We start from the raw sequence: 24,818 nt of genomic DNA, 5'->3' as shown, positions 1-24,818 counted from the left end.
AAAAAGATTGGTGCTCCTATCCTATGGGGCCTATACATTAGGGTTGCCAATCCCCAGGTGGGGCAGGATAGTTTGGAGGCCCTCCCCCCACTTCAAGGTTAGCAGAAAGTGGGGGTGGGGGACGGAGAAGTACGCTGGGCACTCCATGATACCCCATGGAGACCAATTCCTATAGGGTATAATAGAGAATCGATCTGTGGATATCAGGGGCTCAGGAGGGGGGCTTTTTTGAGGTAGAGGCATCCAGTGCCTGTCCTCAAAATGCCCTCCAAGTTTGAAAAAGATTGGACTGGGGAGTCTAATTCTATGAGCCCCAAAAGAAGGTGTCCCTATCCTTCATTATTTCCAATGGGGGGCATGCATGTGGTCCGTTTAAATGTGATTGCCAGAGCTCCCTTTGGACTTCAATTTGCTTGTCACACCCTTTTTCCTGGCTCCACCCCCAAAGTCCTCAGATATTTCTTGAGTCCGACCCTAGGTGGCCACCTACCTGGTCTACTCCTACGCACTGGCCCTGTTTAAAAGCAACTGTGGAATGAGCCATGTCCTTTTCAGACTTTGCAGGTGGAAGGAGGAAAATACACACATTCCTTCTTTCTTTCTCTCTCTCATACCCACTGTGCTGTAAACATAAAGGAGGAAACAGACATGACTAATACTTAAACAGTTGCTCAAGACTAATACCTGAAGAGAGCATTTCTATTTCTTACATACAGACTTACACAAGGCAAACAGTTGAAACCTGTAACTGCAGCAATACTTTACAGACTTGTTATTTTAAAAGAGAAAATCTTTCACTCCATTCTTCATGACAGGAAATTAATTGACCTCTTGAGAACTGATGAGATTTAGAATTATTTCTTAAAACTTTGGGGAGGGGATTATGGAATATTAAAACAGAGAATAATTGTCCTGTTCCACACAACAGTTTTTCTTTGTTTTGGCTATCAAACAACAGCACTTTTTTTGGGAGCACCCGATAATAATGGTTGTCGTTTGCCTATTTTTGGTACACTTTCCCCCAAAACTGCTTTCCTCTGACATTTCCTCTGACATAACGTTAGGGGAGGATGGGATATAAATTTGATAAATTTTTGAGAATATCATGCTCCAAGCATATTACCAAGCAGTCTGGGATAGAAAGGTGTGCAAAAATCCCACCTGTATTGATACCATTTTCCTTTCCTTTGCTCTCATAGGCAATGTGCGATTCCCCACTGCAAAACCAGAGGGCTATTCTCAGGGTTTTTTTTTTTAATTTAAGAAAGGTGATAACTAGAACAGTATAATACTGTAATGAAATATTGACTTGATCCACTAGGTCTTCTAAGGTCCCAGCTTCCCAGTAGAAATGAGAAAAGGCAGTGAGGGGAATGACGGAACCCACACACAGGTCTTGTGGATTCCCTGCTTATTAATCACTAATTACAATAATTTCAACTTTCCAGAAATGATTCCAGTCTCTCTGTTGCAAATACATATACTCTTAAAGTCACAGTCCATATACTCGTTATACAATGTGTATCACACTAGTTACCAACCTGCTCAGAATTCCATGTTGATTGCAGCAACTGCTGTCAATTTCAATCGCTGCAGGTGATGAAAACAATAGTTGTCAGTTTCATTAATTCACTTGAAATATGCGGCCATATTTCAAGTGAATGAACAAAACTGACAGCTATTCATTGCATCCAGACTGTCTGTCTGAATGCAATTATGGACTAGAAGGAGCCAGGCCCATAGCTACAGTGTGGCCTGGGAGGGGCCAGGCCCAGCCTTTCAACTCCCACTTCTAACTGTATGACCCCTCCATTGGGGCCCCCCCAATCCTTTCCCTTTCCCCACTGCCACTCTGAACAAGTAGTAGCATTGCTGCTGGTCTTTTCACTTTTTCTTTCCCCTTCCCTAACACAGTGTGCAGAGCAAAGTGGGAGGGGAAAGTCAAGAGGTTCTCTGTCTCTCTGAGAGAGGGGCACATAAGAAAGGGGTGGAGGGAGCAGAGCTGCTGTGACTGCCCAGGCAAAGGGAGGTTAGCTTGTGGAACTCAAGGCAGCTAACAGTGCTAACAGCCTTGTGCTACCAAATCAGGTGGCCCCTCCAGCCTCCCAAACAATAAATCCTGCTGTGGGCTCCACCAAAAAAGGTAACATAGGAGGCTACATTTCATGGTGACCTGGCTGCAACTACTTCTCTTCAGGGAGAGGGATGGTGGCTCAGTGGAAGAGCATCTGCTTGGCAAGCAGAAGGTCCCAGGTTCAATCCCCGGCATCTGCAACTAAAAAGGGCCCAGGCAAGTAGGCGTGAAAAACCTCAGCTTGAGACCCTGGAGAGCTGCTGCCAGACTGAGTAGACAATACTGACTTTGATGGACTGAGGGTCTGATTCAGTATAAGGCAGCTTCATATGTTCATATATAATATTTATTTAATTTTCAAAAAGCTGGAATACCGGGGTGAGGGTTGAGGAGATTCAAACCCCCGATCAAAGGCTTTAAAGCACAGTCACTTTTCTACTCAGACACAATGTCAAACACATTCCTTTGGTAGTGTGATATCTGTAGAAACAGGATCTTGAAAGTCAGGTGTCCTCATCATTGCATGTTTCCTTATGTATAGGTGTAGTAACGAGGCAAAAAAAAAATCTCATCATCATTTGAGCTGCTGATTTACCACCTTTTTACGATCTTGGACTTCAAGAAAGGAGTGACTCATTAAGCTGAAGAGGTGTCATCAGGAGGTTGCTGCAAGATTCTGTGTCACAAAAACTCAGTTGCACGCATGCAACAACAATAATGTGCGTACAGCAATATTCTGTGGGCACACATACACAACTGTTTGGATGGCAGACCAACAATCCCATGCGATCATTGGTAAGTTAAGGGATGGGGGCGGACTAATCAATTTGGTCAGTTACACATTATCAAGGAATCAAGCCCACTGCCACCTACCATGGGATGCCAGAGCTGTCTTCCTTGGAAAACAAACCTCAGGATGAAAACTACACAGCCTTCCTGGTAAACTGCCATCACTCCTATTACAGGTCTGGGGCCTCAAGAGGGAAAAAGAAGACCTCCCCTACCCTTACCAGGATTACTAACAGCTTGCCGCCCTGCAGGGTAGATCACCAGCAACCTGCAGCCACACCCAAAGGTACACAGGCAGTGCTGTAACCAAGCCTAAAGCACTGAATCTCCTGGATAGCTCTAGTAGGTAAACACAGAGACCAGTGCTAAAAACAATAAGGCTTTTTATTTAGAAAAAGCAAGTCAAAAGTACATAATAAAGGCAGTGTAGGGAAATGCTAAACATAAACAGACTAACTAAACACATAACATTGGACAGACTAGTTTTATCACGTGGATGTTGGCATCAGTCCTCAGCCGGACAGCTAACAATGTTCCAAGTTTAGTATCATAGAGTTGGAAGGGACCTCCAGGGTCATCTGGTACAACCCCCTGCACAATGCAGGAAACTCACAAATATCTCCCCCTTATTCACAGGATCTTTATTGCTGTCAAATGGCTATCTAGCCTCTGATTAAAAACCTGCAAGCTTGTTCTGGAAAGACTGGCAAGGAGGATAGCATACTCTCTGCCACCCATCCCTCTAGTGCATCAGATGGCAGGTAATTAAAGGATCCCAACCCTCATGGTATTTCAGACTGCCCAATAGGAGTTGCTGTTCTATTACCTCATTAGGGGATGACTCAGCATAATTGCTCTGACAGTAGCAATAACCTTTGACAGCAATTACACTGTGACAGGTGTCAAAGCTAAACCAATGACCTAAGTCCACATTGGCCTAAGAAGCAACTGGGTTTATCTGGCAGGTGGGAGAGCCAGGCTAATTTACCTTCCAGCCCTCCCTTGCTGTTAGTAACTTTGCCCATACAGATTAGGGTTTCCAAGTCCAAGTCAAGAAATATCTGGAGGCTTTCAGGGTGGAGCCAGGAGACTTTGGGGGTGGAGCCAGGAGACATTGAGGCAGAGCCAGGAGCAAGGGTGTGACAAGCATAATTGAACTCCAAGGGAGTTCTGGCCATCACATTTAAAGGGATCGCACACGTTTTTAAATGCCTTCCTTTCATAGGAAATAATGAAGGATGGGGCGCTTTCTTTTGGGGCTCATAAAATTGGACCCCCTGGTCCAATCTTTTTGAAACTTGGGGGGTATTTTGGAGAGAGGCACTGGATGCTATGCTGCTAATTTGGTGCCTTTACCTCAAAAACAGACCCCCCCATGAGCCCCAGATACCTGCAGATCAATTTTCCCATGGGAATAAGTCTCCATAGGGAATAATAGAGTTCTCAGTAGCCATTTCCCTCCCTTCCCCCTGCTTTCTGATGATCCTGAAGTGGGTGGAGGGCCTCCAAACCGGGGGATCCCCTGCCCCCACCTGGGGAGTTCAGAACGCCTAGAGTATCACAGTGAGACACTGAAACAAAACCAAAACTGTGAAATAATTAATGAAAAAACTCAGTACACAACTTAATAATCTTATTACAAAATTTTAATGACAAAAACTTATTAACGTCACAAGATTTCCTCCGTGCTTGAGTGCTGTGTGCAAGTGATAGATGATAAGATGCATACAGTGGGATATGCCTCTGAGGAAGGGTTTTCCCCAGAAACAGAAGTAAAGGCGTGTTCCTGTCAGAGGCTTGCTGTATACCCACTTCAACTTCACATTTGGAAAGTTCTTGTATGAATATCGGAAGCCTGAAACTTGGCATGACTGAAAGAGCATCTTGAAAATATAGAAACTTTCCCTGTGGAACTATATCTGGAGCACCAGCACTTTAATCCAGCCTGTTGGAATGAGCGAATCGTCAGTTTTTAAGAAGTTGGAAATTGACGTTATTAAAAGGACTTGAATAAATGAAATAACTGAATTTTTGATAGAATTGTTCATTGTCACTTGATTGTAATTAGGATGAATTTTTGAATTATGATTTCTTGTGTTATATATCTTTAAATAAGTGTAATTTAGTTAATAAGTTTTTGTCTTTAAAATTTTGTAATAAGATTATTAAGTTGTGTACTGAGTTTTTTGGTTAATTATTTCACAGTTTTTGCTTAGTTTCATTCCCACCTGGGGAATGGCAACCCTACATAAACAGGTTCCTATACAAAGACTCTGAAAACAATGCAAAACAAGCACAGAGACACACACCCTCTTACTGGCTCTACAAAGACTTCTCTGTTTTCTTTCTTTCTTTCTTTCTTTCTTTCTTTCTTTCTTTCTTTCTTTCTTTCTTTCTTTCTTTCTTTCTTTCTTTCTTTCTTTCTTTCTTTCTTTCTTTCTTTCTTTCTTTCTTTCTTTCTTTCTTTCTTTCTTTCTTTCTTTCTTTCTTTCTTTCTTTCTTTCTTTCTTTCTTTCTTTCTTTCATTCTTTCTTTCATTCTTTCTTTCTCTCTCTCTCTCTTTCTCTCTCTCTCTCTTTCTCTCTCACACACACACACACTCTCACACTTAACTATCTCTGGTGCCTCCACAGCAAGGTCTGAAAAGTACAGGGGCTACGCTGCTCTCTTTTACACAGACACTTGCTTGGAAATGAAAGCAAAACAAACAGAGGGGCTGCGCTCTGACGAGGTCTTCTGTTGACCCTTCCCCATGAAGTACTTCCTGCTCACTTCAAGGCAACCCTCTCGAAAATTCCTAGAGTATTAACATTGATGCTGTTCCTCGTTTTTCTCCTGCTCCTCAAATTATCAAGAACAGGGGATGGAGAGGAGGGGTGGGATGGGATGGGGTGGAGAATTGTTCATTGTCAGCAAGCAAATAGCCTGTTCTAAAATCCTCTGCTGTAGGTTGAAGGTGAGTCTGGGGGCGTAATTTGAGATTACAAAAGAACTCCAAGGGGAACTTGTCACCATTTCCACTCTACAGTGGTATTCTAAGGGTGGAGTGGGGGAGTGTGAAAATAATTTTGTTGTATAGAGCATGGGCCCCGACCTGGATAGCCCCAGCCTAGTGTGATCTCATTGCAAGGGTAGGAAAGTGAAATTGTAACGTGTAATGAAGAGAGGGCAGAACTGCTCAATTCCTACTTTTCCTCAGTCTTCTCTTGTGAGGGAAATGGTGCTCAACATGGCAAGAACAGAACATAGGATGAGGGAAGGAAGTTGCAGCTTATGAAGCATAGTGGTAGTACATCAACACCTAGTTTCTTTAAATGAAACTAAGTCCTCAGGGCTAGAAGAACTGCATTCAAGGGCAATAAAAGAACTTGCAAGTGTAATTTCTGAACCTCTGGTCATTATTTTTGAAAATTATTGGAGAACAGTTGAGGCGTTGGAAGATTGGAGGTGAGCAAATATTGTTCCCACCTTCAAGAAGGGGAAAAGGAAGATCCAGGTAACTTCTGCCTGTCAGCTTCACGTCTTTCTTGGAAAAGTTTTAGAACAAATAAACAGTCCTGGAACATTTAGAAAGGATGTCTGTGATCTCTAAGAACCAGCATGGGTTTCTCAAGAACAAATGATGTTAGACTAATCTTATTTCTTTTCTTTTTTTTTAAAGTCACTACCTTGCTGGATCAGGGGAATGCTGTAGACTATGGGCGTTTTCGCACTTACCTTAAGCCGGAGCGACGTCCCTCTTCACCGCGCAGCTTCTGCACGGTTTTCGCACTAATTGCTGCGGAGCACCTGGAAGAGCCGCAAAGTCCCGCGGCTTTTGCGGCGCAAATGTAAACCGCCCAAACCCGGTTTACATTTGCGCCACAAAAGCCGCGGGACTTTGCAGCTCTTCCAGATGCTCCGCAGCAATTAGTGTGAAAATCGTGCAGAAGCTGCGCGGTGAAGAGGGACATCGCTCCAGCTTAAGATAAGTGCGAAAACGCCCATAGTTTACCTTGATTTCAGTAAGGCTTTTGATAAGGTTCCACATACTATTCTTATTGATAAGTTGGTAAAATGTGGTTTGGATCCTGTTACTGTTTGGTGGATCTTTGACTGGTTGACAGATCGCACCCAAAGAATACTTGTGAATATTGGCTTGTGAATAATTCCTCCTCCTCTTGCAAATGACTGACAAGCGAAGTGCCTCAAAGATCTGTCCTGGGACCTGTTTTGTTCAAAATCTTCATAAATTATTTGGATGAAGGAATAGAGGGAATGCTAATTAAATTTGCAGATGACACTTAATTGGGATGGGTTGCAAATATGGTAGAAGAAAAAGATAGGATACAGGATGATCTTGACAGGCTGGGAAACTGGGCTAAAACAAATAAAATAAATTTTAATTTTAATGGGGATAAATGTAAAGTTCTGTCTTTTGGTAGAAAAAAATCAAATATATCATTATAGGAAGGGAGAACTTGCCATGGCAGTAGTGTGTACAAAAAGAATCTAGTGGTCTTAGTGGACCATACACTGAACATGAGTCAGCAGTGTGATGCGGTGGCTAAAAAGGCAAATGCAATTCTGGACTGTATCAACAAAAGTACAGTGTCCAGATCACGTGAAGAGATGGTATCACTTTACTCTGCTCTGGTTAGACCTCACCTAGAGTATTGTGTTCAGTTTTGGGCACCACAATTTAAGAAGGATATAGACAATATGTCCAGTAGTGGCCAATGGAGATTTTTAAGGGTCTGGAGACCAAGGCCTATGAGGAAAGGCTGAAGGAGCTCGGTATGTTTAGTCTTGAGAGATGACTGAGAGGTAATGATTACCATCTTCAAGTATTTGAAGGGCTGTGATATAGAGGACGGTGCAAAATTGTTTTCTGTTGCCCCCAAAGTTCAGACCAGAATCAATGGGTTGAAACTAAATCAAAAGAATTTCCAGCTAAACATTAGGAAGAAGTTCCTGACAGAGTGGTTCCTCAGTAGAACAGGCTTCCTCAGGAGGTGGTGGGCTCTCCTTCCTTTGAGGTTTTTAAGCAGAGGCTAGATGGCCATCTGACAGAAATGGTGATTCTGTGAATTAGGCATGTTGTGTATGTGGACCAAAATGCAGACTATTATGTGTGTTCCTGCCTGGCTCATTGGAGCCGTAAGGACTCAGCTTGGGAACTCAGGAACAATAGGTAGCAGGATCCAAATACCTGTTGCCCTGCTCCAATCATGGGCCCCTTGCCAGTTTGAATGATCCAATAGTGTGCTAGCGAGGGAACCTTGAAGTGAAGAAGAATTGCAGATTTATACCCCGCCCTTCTCCCTGAATCAGAGGGCGTTTTCACATTAGCGTTTACCCCGGGGTGGCATCCCATTTACCTCCAGATCTTTTGCTTGATTTCGCATATGTTGCTCTGCAGTCATGGTTTGACCCGCGGCTTCAGCACTTTCACCGCGCAGTATCTGGATGCGCATGTTAGCGGAGTTTCCTAAAGCCTGTGGATCCACTCCGCGGAGTTTGTTGTGGGAAACTCATCCCGTTCCGCATCGACTGCTTTGGGGGCGGCACCCTCCTCTGCCTTTCAGTCCTCCCACTCCATCCCCCTGGGACGTGCAATGCAATGCAAATCATGTACACTGCTGGCCTGGCCAATCATCAGCCGTATAACCTAGTAGTGTGTGTTTGTGGTGCTTCTGAAACGTGCCCGCCTGGCCATTCCCCCCCCCCTTCATTTTAGTTCCTTGCATAATAGCAATATTTCACAGCTACGAAATTCCGAAATTTCAATGAATCAAGGAATCAATGAGGTGCCATACAGCATACACAACACATGCGTGATGCATTCCGTTAGATCGAAGTCTGAGGGCAGCATCCAGCTTGTTTTGGGGAATCCTGCTTACTACTACTTCGATTGATACGCATCCTTCAGCTCACACATAAGTTGATGGCAGTGGTCAGAAGCAAGCATGCATCATTGCCGGTTAGGCGGTGCCTGCTGATTTTTTTTTGCTACTTCTATTTGATTGCATTACTGCGATATTTTGCAACTACGGAATTTTGTCATATCCTTAATGCAGCGTTATCATACATCAGGGTCGATCCCTGTGGACATAAGTGTTGTGGGGGGGAATCTCGCAAGAATTGCGACTGCTGTATGAGGATCTCCTTGCATGTGCATTAATGAGTTGGCGTCCGGCGTACAGGCACAAAAGCAAAACCTCCACTATGGAATAAAGACACGCCACAGTCTCGTTAACCAGATTCTCCATTGTGAATGCTTCTGTCAATACATAAAGGGCTGTGGAGGATGCTACAGCTGCAGCCAATACTTAAGCATAAGCGGCACACGTGATGCGGTTTGCCCGCAAAAAAAAGGGGGAGGAACAGCGGTGACGTGTTATGTTGTTACGCAGTAACGCAACCAGCCATGCGCTTAAAAAAATGATTGACAGGGCCTCGAAGTCAAGTCGATGCTAGTGCGAAAATGATTTGACGCAGGGCTGCATGGAAATCGACTGTGCAAAAGAGACCATAGTGCGAAAATGGGGGAAATGGTCCAGATAGAATTCCTCCGCGGAATAACAGTAGCAAACGCTAAGTGCGGAAATGCCCAGAGACTCAGAGCAGCTTACAATCTTCTATATCTTCTCCTCCCACAACGGACACCCTATGAGGTGGATGGGGCTGAGAGGACTCTCACAGCAGCTGCCCTTTCAAGGACAACCTCTGCCAGAGCTATGGCTAACCCAAGACCATTCCAGCAGCTGCAAGTGGAGGAGTGGGGAATCAAACCCGGTTCTCCCAGATAGAGTCCACACACTTAACCACTACACCAAACTGGTTTATATGCAAAAGTTGGCCCCTTTGGCCCAGTTCCCAAGTCTTAGAGTGCAGCCCTATACTATGCTGTACCGAAATAAAGAGCTATGATCACTATCACCTCGCCTCTTCAGTGTGTTGAACCCACTATATTATAAGGCAGATCATGAGAAGGAGGACAGGAAGGGTTGCATCAATGTTTAGTTCCTGTGGCCCTTTTTTATATGCCCAGGGAGGGCTTTTTTTGAGCAGGAATGCAGTTCTGGCTGACTTGGCATCAGAGGGTATGGCCTAATAGGCAAATAAGTTCCTGCTGGTCTTTTTTTTTTTTTTTTACCAAAAAGCCTTGTGTGAAACAATGGTGACATCAGGGGGGTGGCCTAATATGCAAATAGGTTCCTGCTGGGCTTTTTCTACCAAAAAAGCCCCATGCCCAGGGATGCTGATGGCCACTTTGGGGTCAGTCAGCAATTTTTCTCCAGGGCAGTTTGGCAAGGGATCCTGGAGGTTTTTGCCATCTTCTGGGCATGTTCTGGGCATGGGATGAGTGTGTTTGTTTATGAAGTTCCTGTGTTGGGCAGGGGGTTGGACCCTGGAGTCCTTTCCAACTCTATGATTCTATGATTGTTTTGTTTTTTTCATCAGTGTTGTTAGTCAGCTGTATTTAGGTTCCCTATTTTAACATGGAGGGCATGTTCCTATGTATTGTGTGTGTGTATACACACACACACACACACTACCTGGAGACTTAAAGATAAATTACAAGATCCATGTGATGACAAATGTGAAAAGAAGCACCTAGCAGCATAAATAGCTTAGTTCTTTAAATTAGTTGGCATGTTACACTGAAAAAGGCACTGAATAGGAGTTTCCCCACTTATTTTATTTTCTTCTTTTTTCAGATGATCTTCAGGAGACATGGCTTTTTTTTCGTGATGGTATTGGCTGTAGCTTGTTTCATCATGTTTAATTCCATTGGAATCTGTCCAGCCTGTACAAGGGATATGTCAGCCATTGTTGACCGGAACATTGGGGATTTTGTGGCACTGCCTGATAAAGATTGCAGTAAGAATCCACCATTCCTAGTAATACTGGTAACATCTCAGCTAAGCCAAACTACAGCCCGGATGGCTATCCGTGAAACGTGGGGCAAAGAAAGAATAATAGCAGGCAAACGCATTGTGACATATTTTCTTCTAGGAAATAATTCACATGTATATGATCAGTTTGCTGTTACTACAGAAAGCTCACTATATAAAGACATTATCAGAAAGGATTTTCTGGATACATATTACAATTTAACTCTGAAGACTTTGATGGGACTTGAATGGATTCATAAATTCTGTTCACTGTCTAGCTTTGTCATGAAAACGGATTCTGATATGTTTGTTAATACCTATTACTTGACAGAACTTCTTTTAAAAAGAAACAAAACAAATAGATTCTTCACAGGTGTTTTAAGAATACACGACCACCCAGTAAGGTATCCAGGTAGTAAATGGTATGTTAATAAACGGGAATATCCAGGAAGGAAGTATCCTCCATTTTGTTCAGGAACTGGCTATGTTTTATCCACTGATCTTGCTAGTGAGGTGTACCTCATTTCCAATAAGGTCCCATATTTTAAACTGGAAGATGTGTTTGTTGGTCTTTGCCTTGCAGAACTCAAAATTAAACCAAAAATGCTTCATTCAGAGCCAACATTTTTTACAAAGCAAGTTAAATTTTCTCCTTGTCGCTACAGAAAACTTGTCACAAGCCATTATGTCACTGCTAGTAAAATGCTGGAGTACTGGAATGGGCTGGAAAAGTCCATGATTCACAAATGCCCAGGTCATTAGTATTTTTCAGTTTACACACACACATACAAATGCAAAATCTAAAAATATTGGCCAAAAGACTAGGCATTCAAATAGCAAAGTTTTCAGACACTGGAGTAAGAATACTATGTTGATTCATTTACATATAAAATGCAGTTCTAATTAAAATTGTGCATTTCTCAATTTTAAAAAGCATCGGTTCTTTATGTGGACAAGAGTTTTCCTAGCTTCTTTAAATTTGTTTTTTAAACCTTCATCCCAAATATGTTAATTTGGTAATAGATCCAATTTGGTTTAAGTTATTGTCCAAAATTGGTCAAGTTTGAACACAGTGCTTATGACATAGTGAAACTGTTCTTGAGTAGTACTGGTTCTGATGGCAAATGAGGAATTACATGGCTGAAGGCTCTTTCATAAAATGTGGCTGTACTTCAAATTATACATTTTTCAATTTTAAAAAAGCTACTTTCACTGCATGTGAAAGATGATATGTCCAGAAGAAAGAATGTAGCTTAGCCTCCTTAACATGCCAATTTTAAAATATTCAGAGCTTGTGTGAGGAGGCTTTAGAAGATTTTTCAACTGCAGTTAGATGTCTGACAGTCCAGGAACAGATGATGACTTGTGTGTAGATGATGCTTTAGTGTGCTTAGGACTGGAGTGCTGAAGATTTTCTAACAAAGATCCTGTAGGAACAAACCAGTTTTCTTTCTCAAGGCAGTGATAATTATGTTCCCAAAAATAAATAATAAAAAAGTCTTTGGGCACCTTAAAAATGAACACATTTATCATAGCATAAACTTTTGTGAACTAGAGCAGACTTTCATTAAAAGTAGTCTTGGTGCAAATGTTCAGATATTGGCCCTTGTCTTTTGATATTACTGATTGCAGTTTTTACATCTGTGCCATGGACAGATCTGTGGATTCTGGTCCACAAAACCTGTCACAATACATGTGTTACTCTTTAAGATGCCATTAACAAGCTTAACAAAATTATGCTTCTGGAACTCTGACAGGGTAGTGACAACGCAATGTTCTTTTGTGTTTCCAATTTTCCAGCTGGTAGTGTTCGCTTTATATTTGTCAGCCATTGTGACAGAAATTATGAGTAAACTTTTGATTTATGTGTAAGAAATGTGAAGCTTTTACATGCATTATTTACTTATTCATTTACCATATCTTAAAGGTAATATCAAAGTGGTTTACAGAACTTCTCCATCTACAGGGATCAGTGTAACCAAAGTGTCATTAGACACTTTCTACCCTTACAGATAAAGGTAGAAACAGCCATCTGCCCCTCTGCTATTCATGAAAACTACTGCTGGCAAGTATGACACATACATACTGTAATGATAATCTCTTTCCCCTCCACACATTTTATCTGTTAGAAAAGCCATTTTGTGTGGATCAAGGCAGGACAAAACTCCATTCCTCTATCCAGGAAGGTCACAAAAGCTCCAAAGGCTAACAAGTACTGTTAATTATCTCTGATGAAGAAGAACCCCCCCCATCATACTTAATGGCTCATGGCAGGGACACCCCCCTCATTTTGCCACATCCGGTAAACAGCTGTACAAAATTTGCATTCTATACAAATTTAGCTTTGCACATGACTCCCAAGATTACTAAATTGAAAGTTCATCTTATCTGGCTACCTAGTTTCATTGGCCAAGAGATTGTGAAAGAACTATTTCTATACAGCTTGCCCAGTGGTGGGATTCAAATAAATTAACAACAGGTTCTATGTCCTAATGACCATTTTAACTATATCAAAAGATATACCAAAAGGTAGTTTAATAATTCACGCATTAAATACTGCAATAAGAACAGTAAAAGAGGTAAAGACAACTAGATTATGTTTAAAGAAAGATTTATTGAAGATATTTCCATATTGGGAGTTCTGGCCCTCACCTTTAAAGGGATGGCACACCTTTTCAATGCCTTCCTTTCATAGGAAATAATGAAGGATAAAGGCACCTTCTTTTGGGGCTTATAGAATTGGACCCCCTGGTCCAATCTTTTTGAAACTGGGAGGGTATTTTGGGGAGAGGCACTACCGTCCTCCACTGCAAAGACTGCCCATTTATACTCACTCTCTGTTTACTATTACTCAGCCAGTTTTTGATCCACAAGAGGACCTGTCCTTTTACTCCATGACTCTCAAGCTTTCTAAGGAGCCTTTGATGAGGAACTTTCTCAAAAGCTTTCTGGAAGTCAAGGTAAACAACATCTATTGGGTCCCCTTTGTCCACCCCCTCAAAGAACTGTAACAGGTTAGTGAGGCAAGATCTTCCCTTACAGAACCCATCCTGAGTCTTCCTCAATAACCCGTGTTCATCAATGTGCCTGCTCATTCTGTCCTTGATAATGGTTTCTAACAACTTTCCCGGTATTGAAGTCAGACTGACTGGCCTGTAATTTCCCGGAAATCCTCTGGAACCCTTTTTAAAGATGGGGGTGACATTTGCTACCTTCCAGTTTTCAGGAACGGAGGCAGATTTCAATGAAAGATTACATATTTTTGTCAGAAGATCAACAAGTTCAACTTTGAGTTCTTTCAGAACTCTCGGATGTATGCCATCCGGACCTGGTGACTTATTAGTTTTTAATTTGTCTATCAGTTGTAGAACCTCCTCTCTTGTCACCTCAATCTGACTCAGGTCTTTCAACACCCCTTCCAAAATTAGTGGTTCTGGAGCGGGCAAACACTTCTCGTCTTCCACAGTGAAGGCAAAAAATGCATTCAGCTTCTCAGCCATTTCCCTACCCCTGATGTAGCCCATCTTTGTATTCAGGTACTCATGATGTTATACATGGTTTACTAGCCTTCCCCTTTAAATCCACACAACCTTGTGCAGTAGGTGGGGCTGACAGACACAGCACCATCCTTAGGAGATCTAACTCAGACTCTCACGCAGGTCTATACAACTGGGCTGCATAGGGAAATGGCTTTAGGATTGCACTGATAGTGACTGATTGAAATCAGCCTGTGAGTTTTGCAGGAATCTGACCTTCAGTCTTCCCAGTCCAGAATTCTGATTGCAACAAATCTTGGCTTCTTCTTCTGGCCAATTAAATAAAACACGATTGCTCCTAACTTTGAACAATTTGAACAATTGCTTTGAACAATTTTGAGGAAGAGAAGAAGAAGAAGAAAAAGAAGACCATAGAATTATACCCCACTCTTCTCTCTGAATCAGTCTCAGAGTGGCTTACAATTTCCATTATCTTCTTCCCCCACAACTGACTCCCTGTGAGGTAGGTGGAGCTGAGAGAGCTCTTCCAGAAGCTGCTCTTTCAAAGACAACCTCTGCAAGAACTATAGCTGATCCAAGGCCATTCCAGCAGCTGCAAGTGGAGGAGTGGGGAATAAAACCCAGTTCTTCCAGACAAGAGTCCGCACACTTCACCACCACAACAAACTGGCTCTTGATAGAAAGGATAAACAGGATAGAAACCTGGTAAACTAGTCACTAACTGCTGTTAATACACCTATGTCCTTAGTAATGTTTGATTTTTTCCCTCTTCAGTGTTGGATCCAACCATTTTCTCGCCATAAATACCAACAACTGTCCATAACAATATAATTCCCAGGGTCCTGGGTGGGACGTGCCAAAAAAGTACCTTTTCAGGTTCAGGTATATTGGACTGGGAATATATTGGTAATTCCAATATTCCTGAATTCCAGATACCTGTATGGTAATTGGATTTGGAGGGTTCCCCCCCCCCCCATTTCCAGTTTTTTCAGGACCATTATTCTGAATGGGGAATGGCTGGGGAAATGAAACAGTTGTTTTGAAAGATTTCCAGGTGGCCGGGGGAGTTGTTTTTAGAAGAAGAAGAAGATATTGGATTTATATCCCGCCCTCCACTCAGAAGAGTCTCAGAGGGGCTCACAATCTCCTTTCCCTTCCTCCCCCACAAAAAACACCCTGTGAGGTGGGTGGGGCTGGAGAGGGCTCTCCCAGCAGCTGCCCTTTCAAGGACAACCTCTGCCAGAGCTATGGCTGACCAAAGACCATTTCAGCAGGTGCAAGTGGAGGAGTGGGGAATCAAACCCGGTTCTCCCAGATAAGAGTCCGCACACTTAACCACTACACCAAACTGGCTTTTAGAGGCATAAGCACCACAATCGCAGGGAAGCTGCTGGTGCCTGTCCTTTCAATCAGTGGCTCCCAACCTTTTTGGCACCAGGGACCAGTTTTGTAGCAGACAATTTTTCCACGGACTGTGGGGGGTGGTGCAGGGGTTCTTGCTGCCCCAGGCCACCCTGCTCCCATGTCCCTGCCCCCTTGGGGGTCTTTAAATACGGGGGAGACTGGGGCTGCTTCTGGCCACCTCCCCTGGAAGGGGAGGAAGCCTCAGAGCAAGGCCACACTGCCTCTTTCGTCCACCACCTGTTAAGCCAAATGCCCTCAAAACGAGGTTGGGGAATTAGTTAGGTGGACACCTGGCTTAATAGGAATCTTTTTACCAATGTATACCAGGCTCAACCATCCAGAGAGTAAATGCTCAATAAAATGGACTCTAATTTAATAAAATCAATTGTAATTTATTATGAAAAATAGTTCTTTCATACAAGATAAAAATACAAAACAATCACACATTCACACAGGTCTAAGGAAATACAGATAGATTGATAGGGGAACATATATGGGTAGACAGACAGGGCGATAATTACCTCTCGCAGACTCCAAGGAAGACTCCGATGGCGACAATTGAGGGAATGGGGGAGGACCCGAAACTGATCAGGAATCGGGGATGTATCTACACAGCGGAAAGTGGGTTGCTGAATAGAAGCACACCTGTGGGTAGCTAGTCCACAGGTTATAAAGAGTCACCTAAGTCCCGAGGAAGATGGGAGGTGACGGGGAGGAGAGATAGGAGGTTCTGTGATGACCATGGAGGCTGGACATCAGCAGAACCAATGGTGAGTTCTTTGGTGACACCTGATTGGGTGTTTGCTTTGACCAATGAACTTCACCTTCGTCCTGGGCATCTTGGAAACTTCCAGGTTGTGACAGGGCCTGAGGCGGCTCCAATGGTATCAGTATGGAAATGACTGGGTACTTGGGATGAGATGGGATTATCTGGGAATGTGACAATAGGGAATCAAATATTGACCTAGGTATCCCCGGTGTATGCAAAAGACTTGGATGTGACAGGAGATGTCCTTCCTCTTTTCTCACCATCTTCTGAGTGAGAGTTATTGTTCAGGGCATTGCTAAGCAATCAGGACTAACAGTTGAGCTATTAATCCATTCATGGAGCAAATGGGTTGCTTGCGGGCTAGGAGTGACTCAGGGTGTGTACGTGAGATTCGCACTATGAAGGAATGAAGTCCAGCCTGGCGGGAAGATGGCTACGAGTGGTGTTAGCGAAACATGGCGTTTCAACATGGCGTTTCAACTTTTCTTCATAGGGAAAGTGTTCCAGCCCTTTAATCATTTTAGTTGCCCTTTTCTGGACTTTCTCCAATGCTATAATATCCTTTTTGAGGTGTGGCGACCAGAATTGCACACAGTACTCCAAATGAGACCGCACCATCGATTTATACAGGGGCATTATGATACTGGCTGATTTGTTTTCAATTCCCTTCCTAATAATTCCCAGCATGGCATTGGCCTTTTTTATTGGAATTGCACACTGTCTTGACATTTTCAGTGGGTTATCTACCACGACCCCAAGATCTCTCTCTTGGTCAGTCTCTGCCAGTTCACATCCCATCAACTTGTATTTGTAGCTGGGATTCTTGGCCCCAATGTGCATTACTTTGCACTTGGCCACATTGAACCTCATCTGCCACATTGACGCCCACTCACCTAGCCTCAATAGATCCCTTTGGAGTTCCTCACAATCCTCTCTGGTTCTCACCACCCTGAACAATTTAATGTCATCTGCAAACTTGGCCACTTCACTGCTCACTCCCAACGCTAAATCATTTATGAACAAGTTAAAGAGCATGGGACCCAGTACCGAGTCCTGCGACACCCCACTGCTTACCGTTCTCCACTGCGAAGACTGCCCATTTATACTCACTCTCTGCTTCCTATTACTCAGCCAGTTTTTGATCCATAAGAGGACCTGTCCTTTTACTCCATGATTTTCGAGCTTTCTAAGGAGCCTTTGATGAGGAACTTTATCAAAAGCTTTCTGGAAGTCAAGGTAAACAACATCTGTCGGGTCTGCTTTGTCCACATGTTTGTTCACCCCCTCAAAGAAATGTAACAGGTTAGTGAGGCAAGATCTTCCCTTGCAGAACCCATACTGAGTCTTCCTTAATAACCCGTGTTCATCAATGTGCCTACTCATTCTGTCCTTGATAATGGTTTCTACCAACTTTACCGGTATTGAAGTCAGACTGACGGGCCTGTAATTTCCCAGATCTCCTCTGGAACCCTTTTTAAAGATGGGGGTGACATTTGCTACCTTCCAGTCCTCAGGAACGGAGGCAGATTTCAATGAAAGATTACAGATTTTTGTTAGAAGATCCACAAGTTCAACTTTGAGTTCTTTCAGAACTCTCAGATGTATGCCATCCGGACCCGGTGACTTATTAGTTTTTAATTCATCTATCAGTTGTAGGACCTCCTCTTTTGTCACCTCAATGTGACTCAGGTCTTTCAACACCCCTTCCAAAATTAGTGGTTCTGGGGTGGGCAAAAAGTTCTCATCTTCCACAGTGAAGACGGAGGCAAAAAATGCATTCAGCTTCTCAGCCATTTCCCTATCCTCCTTCAGTAATCCTTTTATCCCATGGTCATCCAAGGGCCCCACTGCCTCCCTGGCTGGTTTCCTGCTTCTAATATATTTGAAGAAATTTTTATTGTTGGTCTTTATGTTTTTTGCAATATGCTCCTCGTAGTCCCTTTTTGCCTGCCTGATCACAGTCTTGCATTTGATTTGCCACAGCCTGTGTTCCCTTTTATTAATCTCACTTGGACTGGTTTTCCACCGCTTAAAGGAGTCCTTCTTACCTTTTACAGCTTCCATTACTTTGTTTGTTAACCATGCAGGCCTGTTTGTGCCTTTCCTGACTTGTGGTATGTATTTTATCTGAGCTTCTAGGATTATAGTTTTAAATAGTCTGCAAGCTTCTCCAAGGGTTTTTACCATATTTATTTATTTATTTTATTACTTCCCATTTATATCCCGCCCTCTCTGCAAGCAGACTCAGGGCGGCTTACAACATTATAAAAACAATCAATCCAATAAAACATATAAAACCATAATTTACATATATTAACTTTAAAACCATTCTATAGCGCTATTTCAGTCCAGTATAGGCGGTATTGACTTCTCGACCAAGATCGCCAGCATTCTGTCGCATGTCCGGTGGCAGCCTTTTTTCGATCAAACCACAAAAGCCTGTTTGAACACTTCGGTCTTACAGGCCCTGCGGAACGCAGACAAATCCCGCAGGGCCCTTATAGCTTCTGGGAGGGTGTTCCAAAGTTCTAGTGCTGCCACCAAAAAAGCCCTGGATCTCGTTATACATAGCCTGGCTTCTTTTGGGCCAGGGGCAGACAACAGATTTTTTGTCCCTGATCGCAGTGCTCTCTGGGGGATATATGGGGAAAGGCGTTCCCGTAGATAGGCAGGTCCCTGACCATAGAGGGCTTTAAAGGTTAATACCAACACCTTGAAGCGAACTCGGAACACAACAGGCAACCAGTGCAGCTCTCTCAGCACTGGCTGAATGTGCTCCCGTCGCGGCAGCCCCATTAACAGCCGTGCCGCAGCATTCTGCACTAGTTGTAGTCTCCGGGTTAGCGTCAAGGGTAGCCCCATGTACAGAGCATTACAGTGATCTATTCTTGAGGTGACCGTAGCATGGATTGCTGTCGCTAAGTCGTTGCGCTCCAGGTAAGGAGCCAGCTGCCACGCTTGCTGAAGATGAAAGAAGGCAGATCTAACAGTGGCTGCCACCTGAGCCTCCATTGTAAGGGAGGACTCAAGAAGCACGCCTAAGCTCTTGACCTTAGGGACCGGTGTCAGTGGTGCCCCGTCAAGAGTCGGCAGCTGGATCTCTCTCCCCGGACCGTCCCGACCCAGGTAGAGAAACTCCGTCTTCGTCGGATTCAATTTCAGCCGACTCAGCCTGAGCCAAGAAGCCACAGCTTGTAACGCCAGGTCTAGATTTTCCGGGGTACAGTCAGACTGGCCACCCATCAATAGATAGAGCTGGGTGTCATCTGCATATTGATGGCAACCCAGTCCGTACCTCCTGACAATCTGGGCAAAGGGGTGCATATAGATGTTAAATAGCATCGGGGATAGGACTGCTCCCTGCGGCACCCCACAACTGAGAGAGTGCCTCTGGGATGCTTCCTCCCCTATCACCACCCTTTGTCCCCGATCTTGGGGAAAGGAGGTCAGCCACTGTAAGGCAGATCCCCAAATCCCCACATCGGCAAGGCGGCTAGTCAGTAGCTGATGGTCAACCGTGTCAAAAGCAGCTGACAGATCTAATAATAACAGCACCGCAGAGCCGCCCTGATCCAGATGTCGCATAAGGTCATCTATGAGAGCGACCAGAACTGTCTCCGTCCCATGACCTGGCCTAAAGCCGGACTGGAATGGATCCAGTGCGGAAGTGTCCTCCAGGAATCCCTGCAGCTGAATCGCCACCGCCCGCTCTATGACCTTACCCAGAAAGGGAAGGTTTGACACCTTTCCTTTCACTTTCTGCCTCACATGCCTCCTCATCTCAGAGAATTTACCTGTTTTAAAATTAAATGTGGTTGTGGCGGTCTTTTTGGGCAACTCCCTATTTATACAAATGGTGAAATCAATAACGTTATGGTCACTGCTCCCAAGTGGCGCAATCACTTTTACATCTCTCACTAAGTCTTGGGCATTACTTAGGACCAAATCCAGGATCGCCCCACCCCTGGTAGGTTCTGAGACCATCTGCTCCATAGCACAGTCATTGAGAGCATCAAGAAACTCAATCTCTTTCTCTCGACCAGAACACATATTGACCAAATCAATCTGTGGTTAGTTAAAATCACCTATTATGACACAGTTTTTACGTTTAGCCGCTAGCTTTAAGCCTTCCATCATATTATAATCATCCTCTCTCTCTTGATTTGGTAGGTGATAACAAACTCCCATAGTTAAATTTCCTTTTGGGCCCTCTATTTCAAGCCAAAGCATTTCTAAAAGGGAATCTAATTCTATGACCTCAGTCTTATTGGACCGTATATCCTCTCTGACATACAGAGCCACCCCACCTCCAACCCTTCCCTCCCTATCCTTCCGATATAATTCATATCCAGGAATCACTGTGTCCCACTGATTCTCCTCATTCCACCAAGTTTCTGAAATTCCCACAATGTCTATGTTTTCTCCCAACACTAAACATTCCAATTCACCAATTTTACTTCAAACACTTCTAGCATTTGCATACAAACATCTAGAATTTTCCAGGCAACTAGGCCCGCCACCTTCCTCCTGCCGCCTCGAGACTCTGGCAGACAGTCCATACTGTTTGTCACCATCACAGTGGACAACTCTGATCCGTTGCCCGGTAGAAAAATATCAGCCAACCCTTCATCTCTTTGAGATGAGTCCTCCCGAACAAGAGACATTTCATCTCCTGTCGGCTTTCCCTCAAGATTTAGTTTAAAAACTGCTCTGCCACCTTTTTGATTTTAAGCGCCAGCAGCCTGGTTCCATCCGGGGACAAATGGAGACTGTCTCTTTTGTACAGCTCCCGCTTGTTCCAGAAAGCATCCCAGTGCCTAACAAACTTACACCCTTTCTCCTTACACCATTGTCTCATCCACACACTGAGACTTCTAATTTGTGCCTGTCTCTCCTGCCCTACACGTGGAACAGGTAGCACTTCTGAGAAGGCTACCTTGGAGGTCCTGGCCTTAAGTCTCCCGCCTAGCAGCCTAAATTTTTCCTCCAGGACCTCACGACTGCATTTCCCCACATCATTGGTGCCAACATGCACCACGACCACTGGCTCCTCCGCAGCACTGTCTATCAGCCTATCTACTACACGCGTAATGTCCGCTACCTTCGCACCAGGCAGGCAAGTCACCATACGGTCAGTACGCGGTTTCGCCACCCAGCTGTCTACTTGCCTACGGATCGAATCACCAAATTCTGTTTCTACAGTCTTGCAACATGTTACAATAAACTAGAAACTTTTTTATCAAGAAGGTCTCGTTATTGAAACATCAGACTTGACAGTGGAGCCAGGAGACTTTGGGGGTGGAGCCAGGAGACATCAGGGTGAAGCCAGGAACAAGGGTGTGACAAGCATAATTGAACTCCAAGGGAGTTCTGGCCATCACATTTAAAAGGACAGCACACCTTTTTAAATGCCTTCCTTCCATAGGAAATAATGAAGGATAGGGGCACCTTCTTTTGGGACTCATAGAATTGGACCCCCTGGTTCAATCGTTTTGAAACTTGGGAGGTACTTTGGGGAGAGTCACTAGATACTATACTGAAAATTTGGTGCCTCTACCTCAAAAAACAGCACCCCCAAAGCCTCTGAAACCTCCAGATCAATTCCCCATTGTACCCTATGAGAATCGATCTCCACATAGGGAATAATGAAGTGGTCAGCAGACTCCCCCCCCCCCCCATTTCCGGCATCTCTGAAGGGGGATTGGCCTCTCTACTCACGAGTTGCTGCCAACTTCTTCAAAGTAACACAGACACACCATCCCAAGAGGAAGCCTTTCAATCAGCGAATGAAGCCTCTGGAGGTAGAAACGCACATGGTCCTCTGGGGGTGGAGCTCCCCCCCTCCACGGGCCAGACTCCCTGAGGAGACACCACCCGGCTGGAGAGGACACAAGGACTACGAGTCCCAGCATGCACCTCGCGAAGGGAGGCTGGACTGGATCGAATAGCAGGCTGGCGGTGGGCGGGTCTTTGTGACCCGGAGGAAGGGAGAAGCCTGAAGCCTGCAAGGGAGGCAGGCAGGGAAAGAGACACGGTGCCATTTCCCCCCCCACTCCCCACCCCCGCTTCCGGATTTTTGGATAGCGGGGGAGGAGGCTGCTAGTTTGGGGGTCCCCCGGCAGGGTGGGGGGTTTGGGAAGCCTACTGTAAACAAACAGTTTTTCTAAAAAAAACCTTTTCCTGCACCGTAAGGATAAAATGCAACAAAAATTGCAGCAAAAAATAAGGTTTGGATTAAACATTCATTAATTGCAGCAGGACAACATTTTATCTTTAAGGTGTGTGGAACCTTTGTCTTTGAAACTCCCCCCCCCCCCCAAAGTCCTTTAGTCCTAGAAAACTCTTTGCCTGGGATTCATTTTGTGGATGGGATCAGGAGTAGGTGGTTCCAGTGATGTGTTGATAACGGGCATTTAGGGACCTTTCTGGAACTTAACCTGTGAAAACACATTTTAAAATACACACATGCACAATATTAAAAAGGTCTCTCTGAATTGTTGACACTCTCACACTTAGACTAAAGGTTGCTCCAGCTTTTACAAAGGTTCTGTGCTGTTCTCAGTGATAGCAATAGGTGTCATCATTTTCTTAACTTCCCTGAATATTTTATTTGAAATGACTTTTGTATCTGTAACCTTTTACTTCATATTTTAGCAGGCTCTGTTAATGATTGAAAACTGGAACATGCACATTGGTTGCAGAACTAAGTCTTATCTTAATAGAGATAAAACACTATTGCAAGGAGTTGTGCAGTGCAGTGAAAACAAAAATGGCATGAAATGTTTTTCTTAGGGCCTTTCCAGTGAATTGTGAAGTGAAACCAAATGGATAATCTGATATACATATGAGGAGTCAGTCAGATGTAAAGGGAGAAGAGAAGTACTCTTAAAAAATCACTGGGACTTCTCAAGAGGCTTGCTTTCAAGCTATGATCTTCAGATAAAAAGGTAAGAGAACCCCCAATCAGTGGGTGGGACAGGCTACTTTTCTCTGAGTGATAAAAGGTACAGGTCATTATGTCTTTTCTCTCCTGGGATGGGGGAAAAACAGAGTAAATGGTGGCTTTGAGCAGAGAAATTAGTGGGAAGGAAAACATTGAACTCCCCTCTTTCTTTCTTGTCTTTTGTCCAAGGCACAACCATCCACAGCTTCTGTGCCTAATAAAAGAAAGCCCTTGAGGAAATGGATGTTAACTCTTCAATATTAAATCCTGACCTCAATAAAAATTAATAAATAACAAAATCCAAGTGTAGAGTGGAGGTGGTGAGATTGTCTAAAAACCTCTTCTTTTGCCATTCTCCTTTGCCTTGGTTCTCAAATCTCACACATATGGATATGAACTACTTGACAGAAAGTCAAGGGAATCCCTCAGTGCCAGAAAAGTTTACCCCTCTTCAATTATGAATTGAATTTTCACCTAAATTATTGGTACTGAACTTTGTTGCCACCATCCCAAAGAAATTTGGAGTGATTTTGCTATATATTATAACTGCAGTTCAATTGATGCTAGCCAAACTGTGGAAATGAAAGAAAATACAACCAAGAAGGTCATTTATGGACAAGGTCAAAGATTATTAAACCCTTGTAGGGCTGAATGTCCTTCAGAAGGATGAGGATATGGGTGATACCAATTCATTATGGCATATGGTCCTAATTTCCATATGATGTGAATATGCTAGCTATGTTAATAATACTTGATTTGACATTTATTGAAGTATAATAGTACATAGCTTATAATAGTATAACTATGACCTAAGTTGATAACACTATATAACTCCAAGGAATTTGGCTGCAATCACACTAAATAATGCATTTTCAGTCTACTTTCAATGCACTTTCCAATTAGATTTGCCAGTTCATACAGTAAAATCCAGTTGGAAAGTTCACTGAAAGTGCACTGGAAGTTCATTATTTAGTGTGTGTGACTGCCAGGGCCAGATCTAGGGGGGGGGGGGCAGAGGGAGGTGCTTGCCGCGGGCATCAACAGAGGGGGGGTGCCAAATTGGGTATGGAGTCCATTGTATTCTATGGAACAATAAGATAGAATGGTCTAAAAGGGGGCATAATTTTTTTTTAATTTTGCCCCCCCCCCCCCCTCAAAAAACATGTAGATCTGGTCCTGGTGACTGCAGGCTCTGTCTGTATCTCACACCTATTTTATGTTGAGTGTAATCAGTTTCTTCTGCAAATCAATAAAATAAAAATTGTATAAGAATTAGAATTCAGAAAAAGAATTTAATAAAACCATTCCTGTCTGCTACTGCATCTATTCTGGGACAAAAACTGAGGTCTGCCATAACAATGAAAATTATTTTCTAGTTCCTGGTGAGCAGGAAGGAGTTATCACAACATATTTTTAAGTTTCCCATATAAAAAATATTTCATCAGTGCTAAAGCTGTAGGAG

At 43.6% G+C, this 24,818-nt stretch overlaps 2 protein-coding genes across 3 annotated transcripts in view; both read left to right on the top strand.

Moving 5' to 3' along the window:
- The first annotated feature begins 2,651 nt into the window (after positions 1–2,651).
- LOC132568950 (beta-1,3-galactosyltransferase 5-like) lies at positions 2,652–11,535 on the top strand. The gene is made up of 2 exons (XM_060235131.1): positions 2,652–2,869; positions 10,567–11,535. The coding sequence occupies exons 1-2, from the start codon at positions 2,792–2,794 to the stop codon at positions 11,503–11,505; spliced, it is 1,017 nt and encodes a 338-aa protein (XP_060091114.1). The 5' UTR covers positions 2,652–2,791; the 3' UTR covers positions 11,506–11,535.
- An 11,598-nt stretch (positions 11,536–23,133) lies between these two features.
- Positions 23,134–24,818, top strand: part of IGSF5 (immunoglobulin superfamily member 5) — a 106,111-nt gene continuing 104,426 nt past the window's right edge. For both annotated transcript variants that reach the window (XM_060235130.1, XM_060235128.1), the window contains exon 1: positions 23,134–23,360. The gene's annotated coding sequence lies outside the window, so the exon portion shown is untranslated. The remainder of the gene's footprint in view (positions 23,361–24,818) is intronic.

This window comes from Heteronotia binoei, chromosome 3 (assembly GCF_032191835.1).
Source record: "Heteronotia binoei isolate CCM8104 ecotype False Entrance Well chromosome 3, APGP_CSIRO_Hbin_v1, whole genome shotgun sequence".
In the NCBI taxonomy this organism is placed as follows: Eukaryota; Metazoa; Chordata; class Lepidosauria; order Squamata; family Gekkonidae; genus Heteronotia; species Heteronotia binoei.
Note: the sequence above shows the minus strand (reverse complement) of the source record. Positions and strands in the feature narration are given on the sequence as shown.

Excerpts from the sequence above, each read along its gene's own strand:
- LOC132568950 (XM_060235131.1), top strand. The coding sequence starts at position 2,792 with ATGTGCGTACAGCAATATTCTGTGGGCACACATACACAACTGTTTGGA. Across the intron at positions 2,870-10,566 it reads ACAATCCCATGCGATCATTG|ATGATCTTCAGGAGACATGG; the intron begins GTAAGTTAAGGG and ends TTCTTTTTTCAG.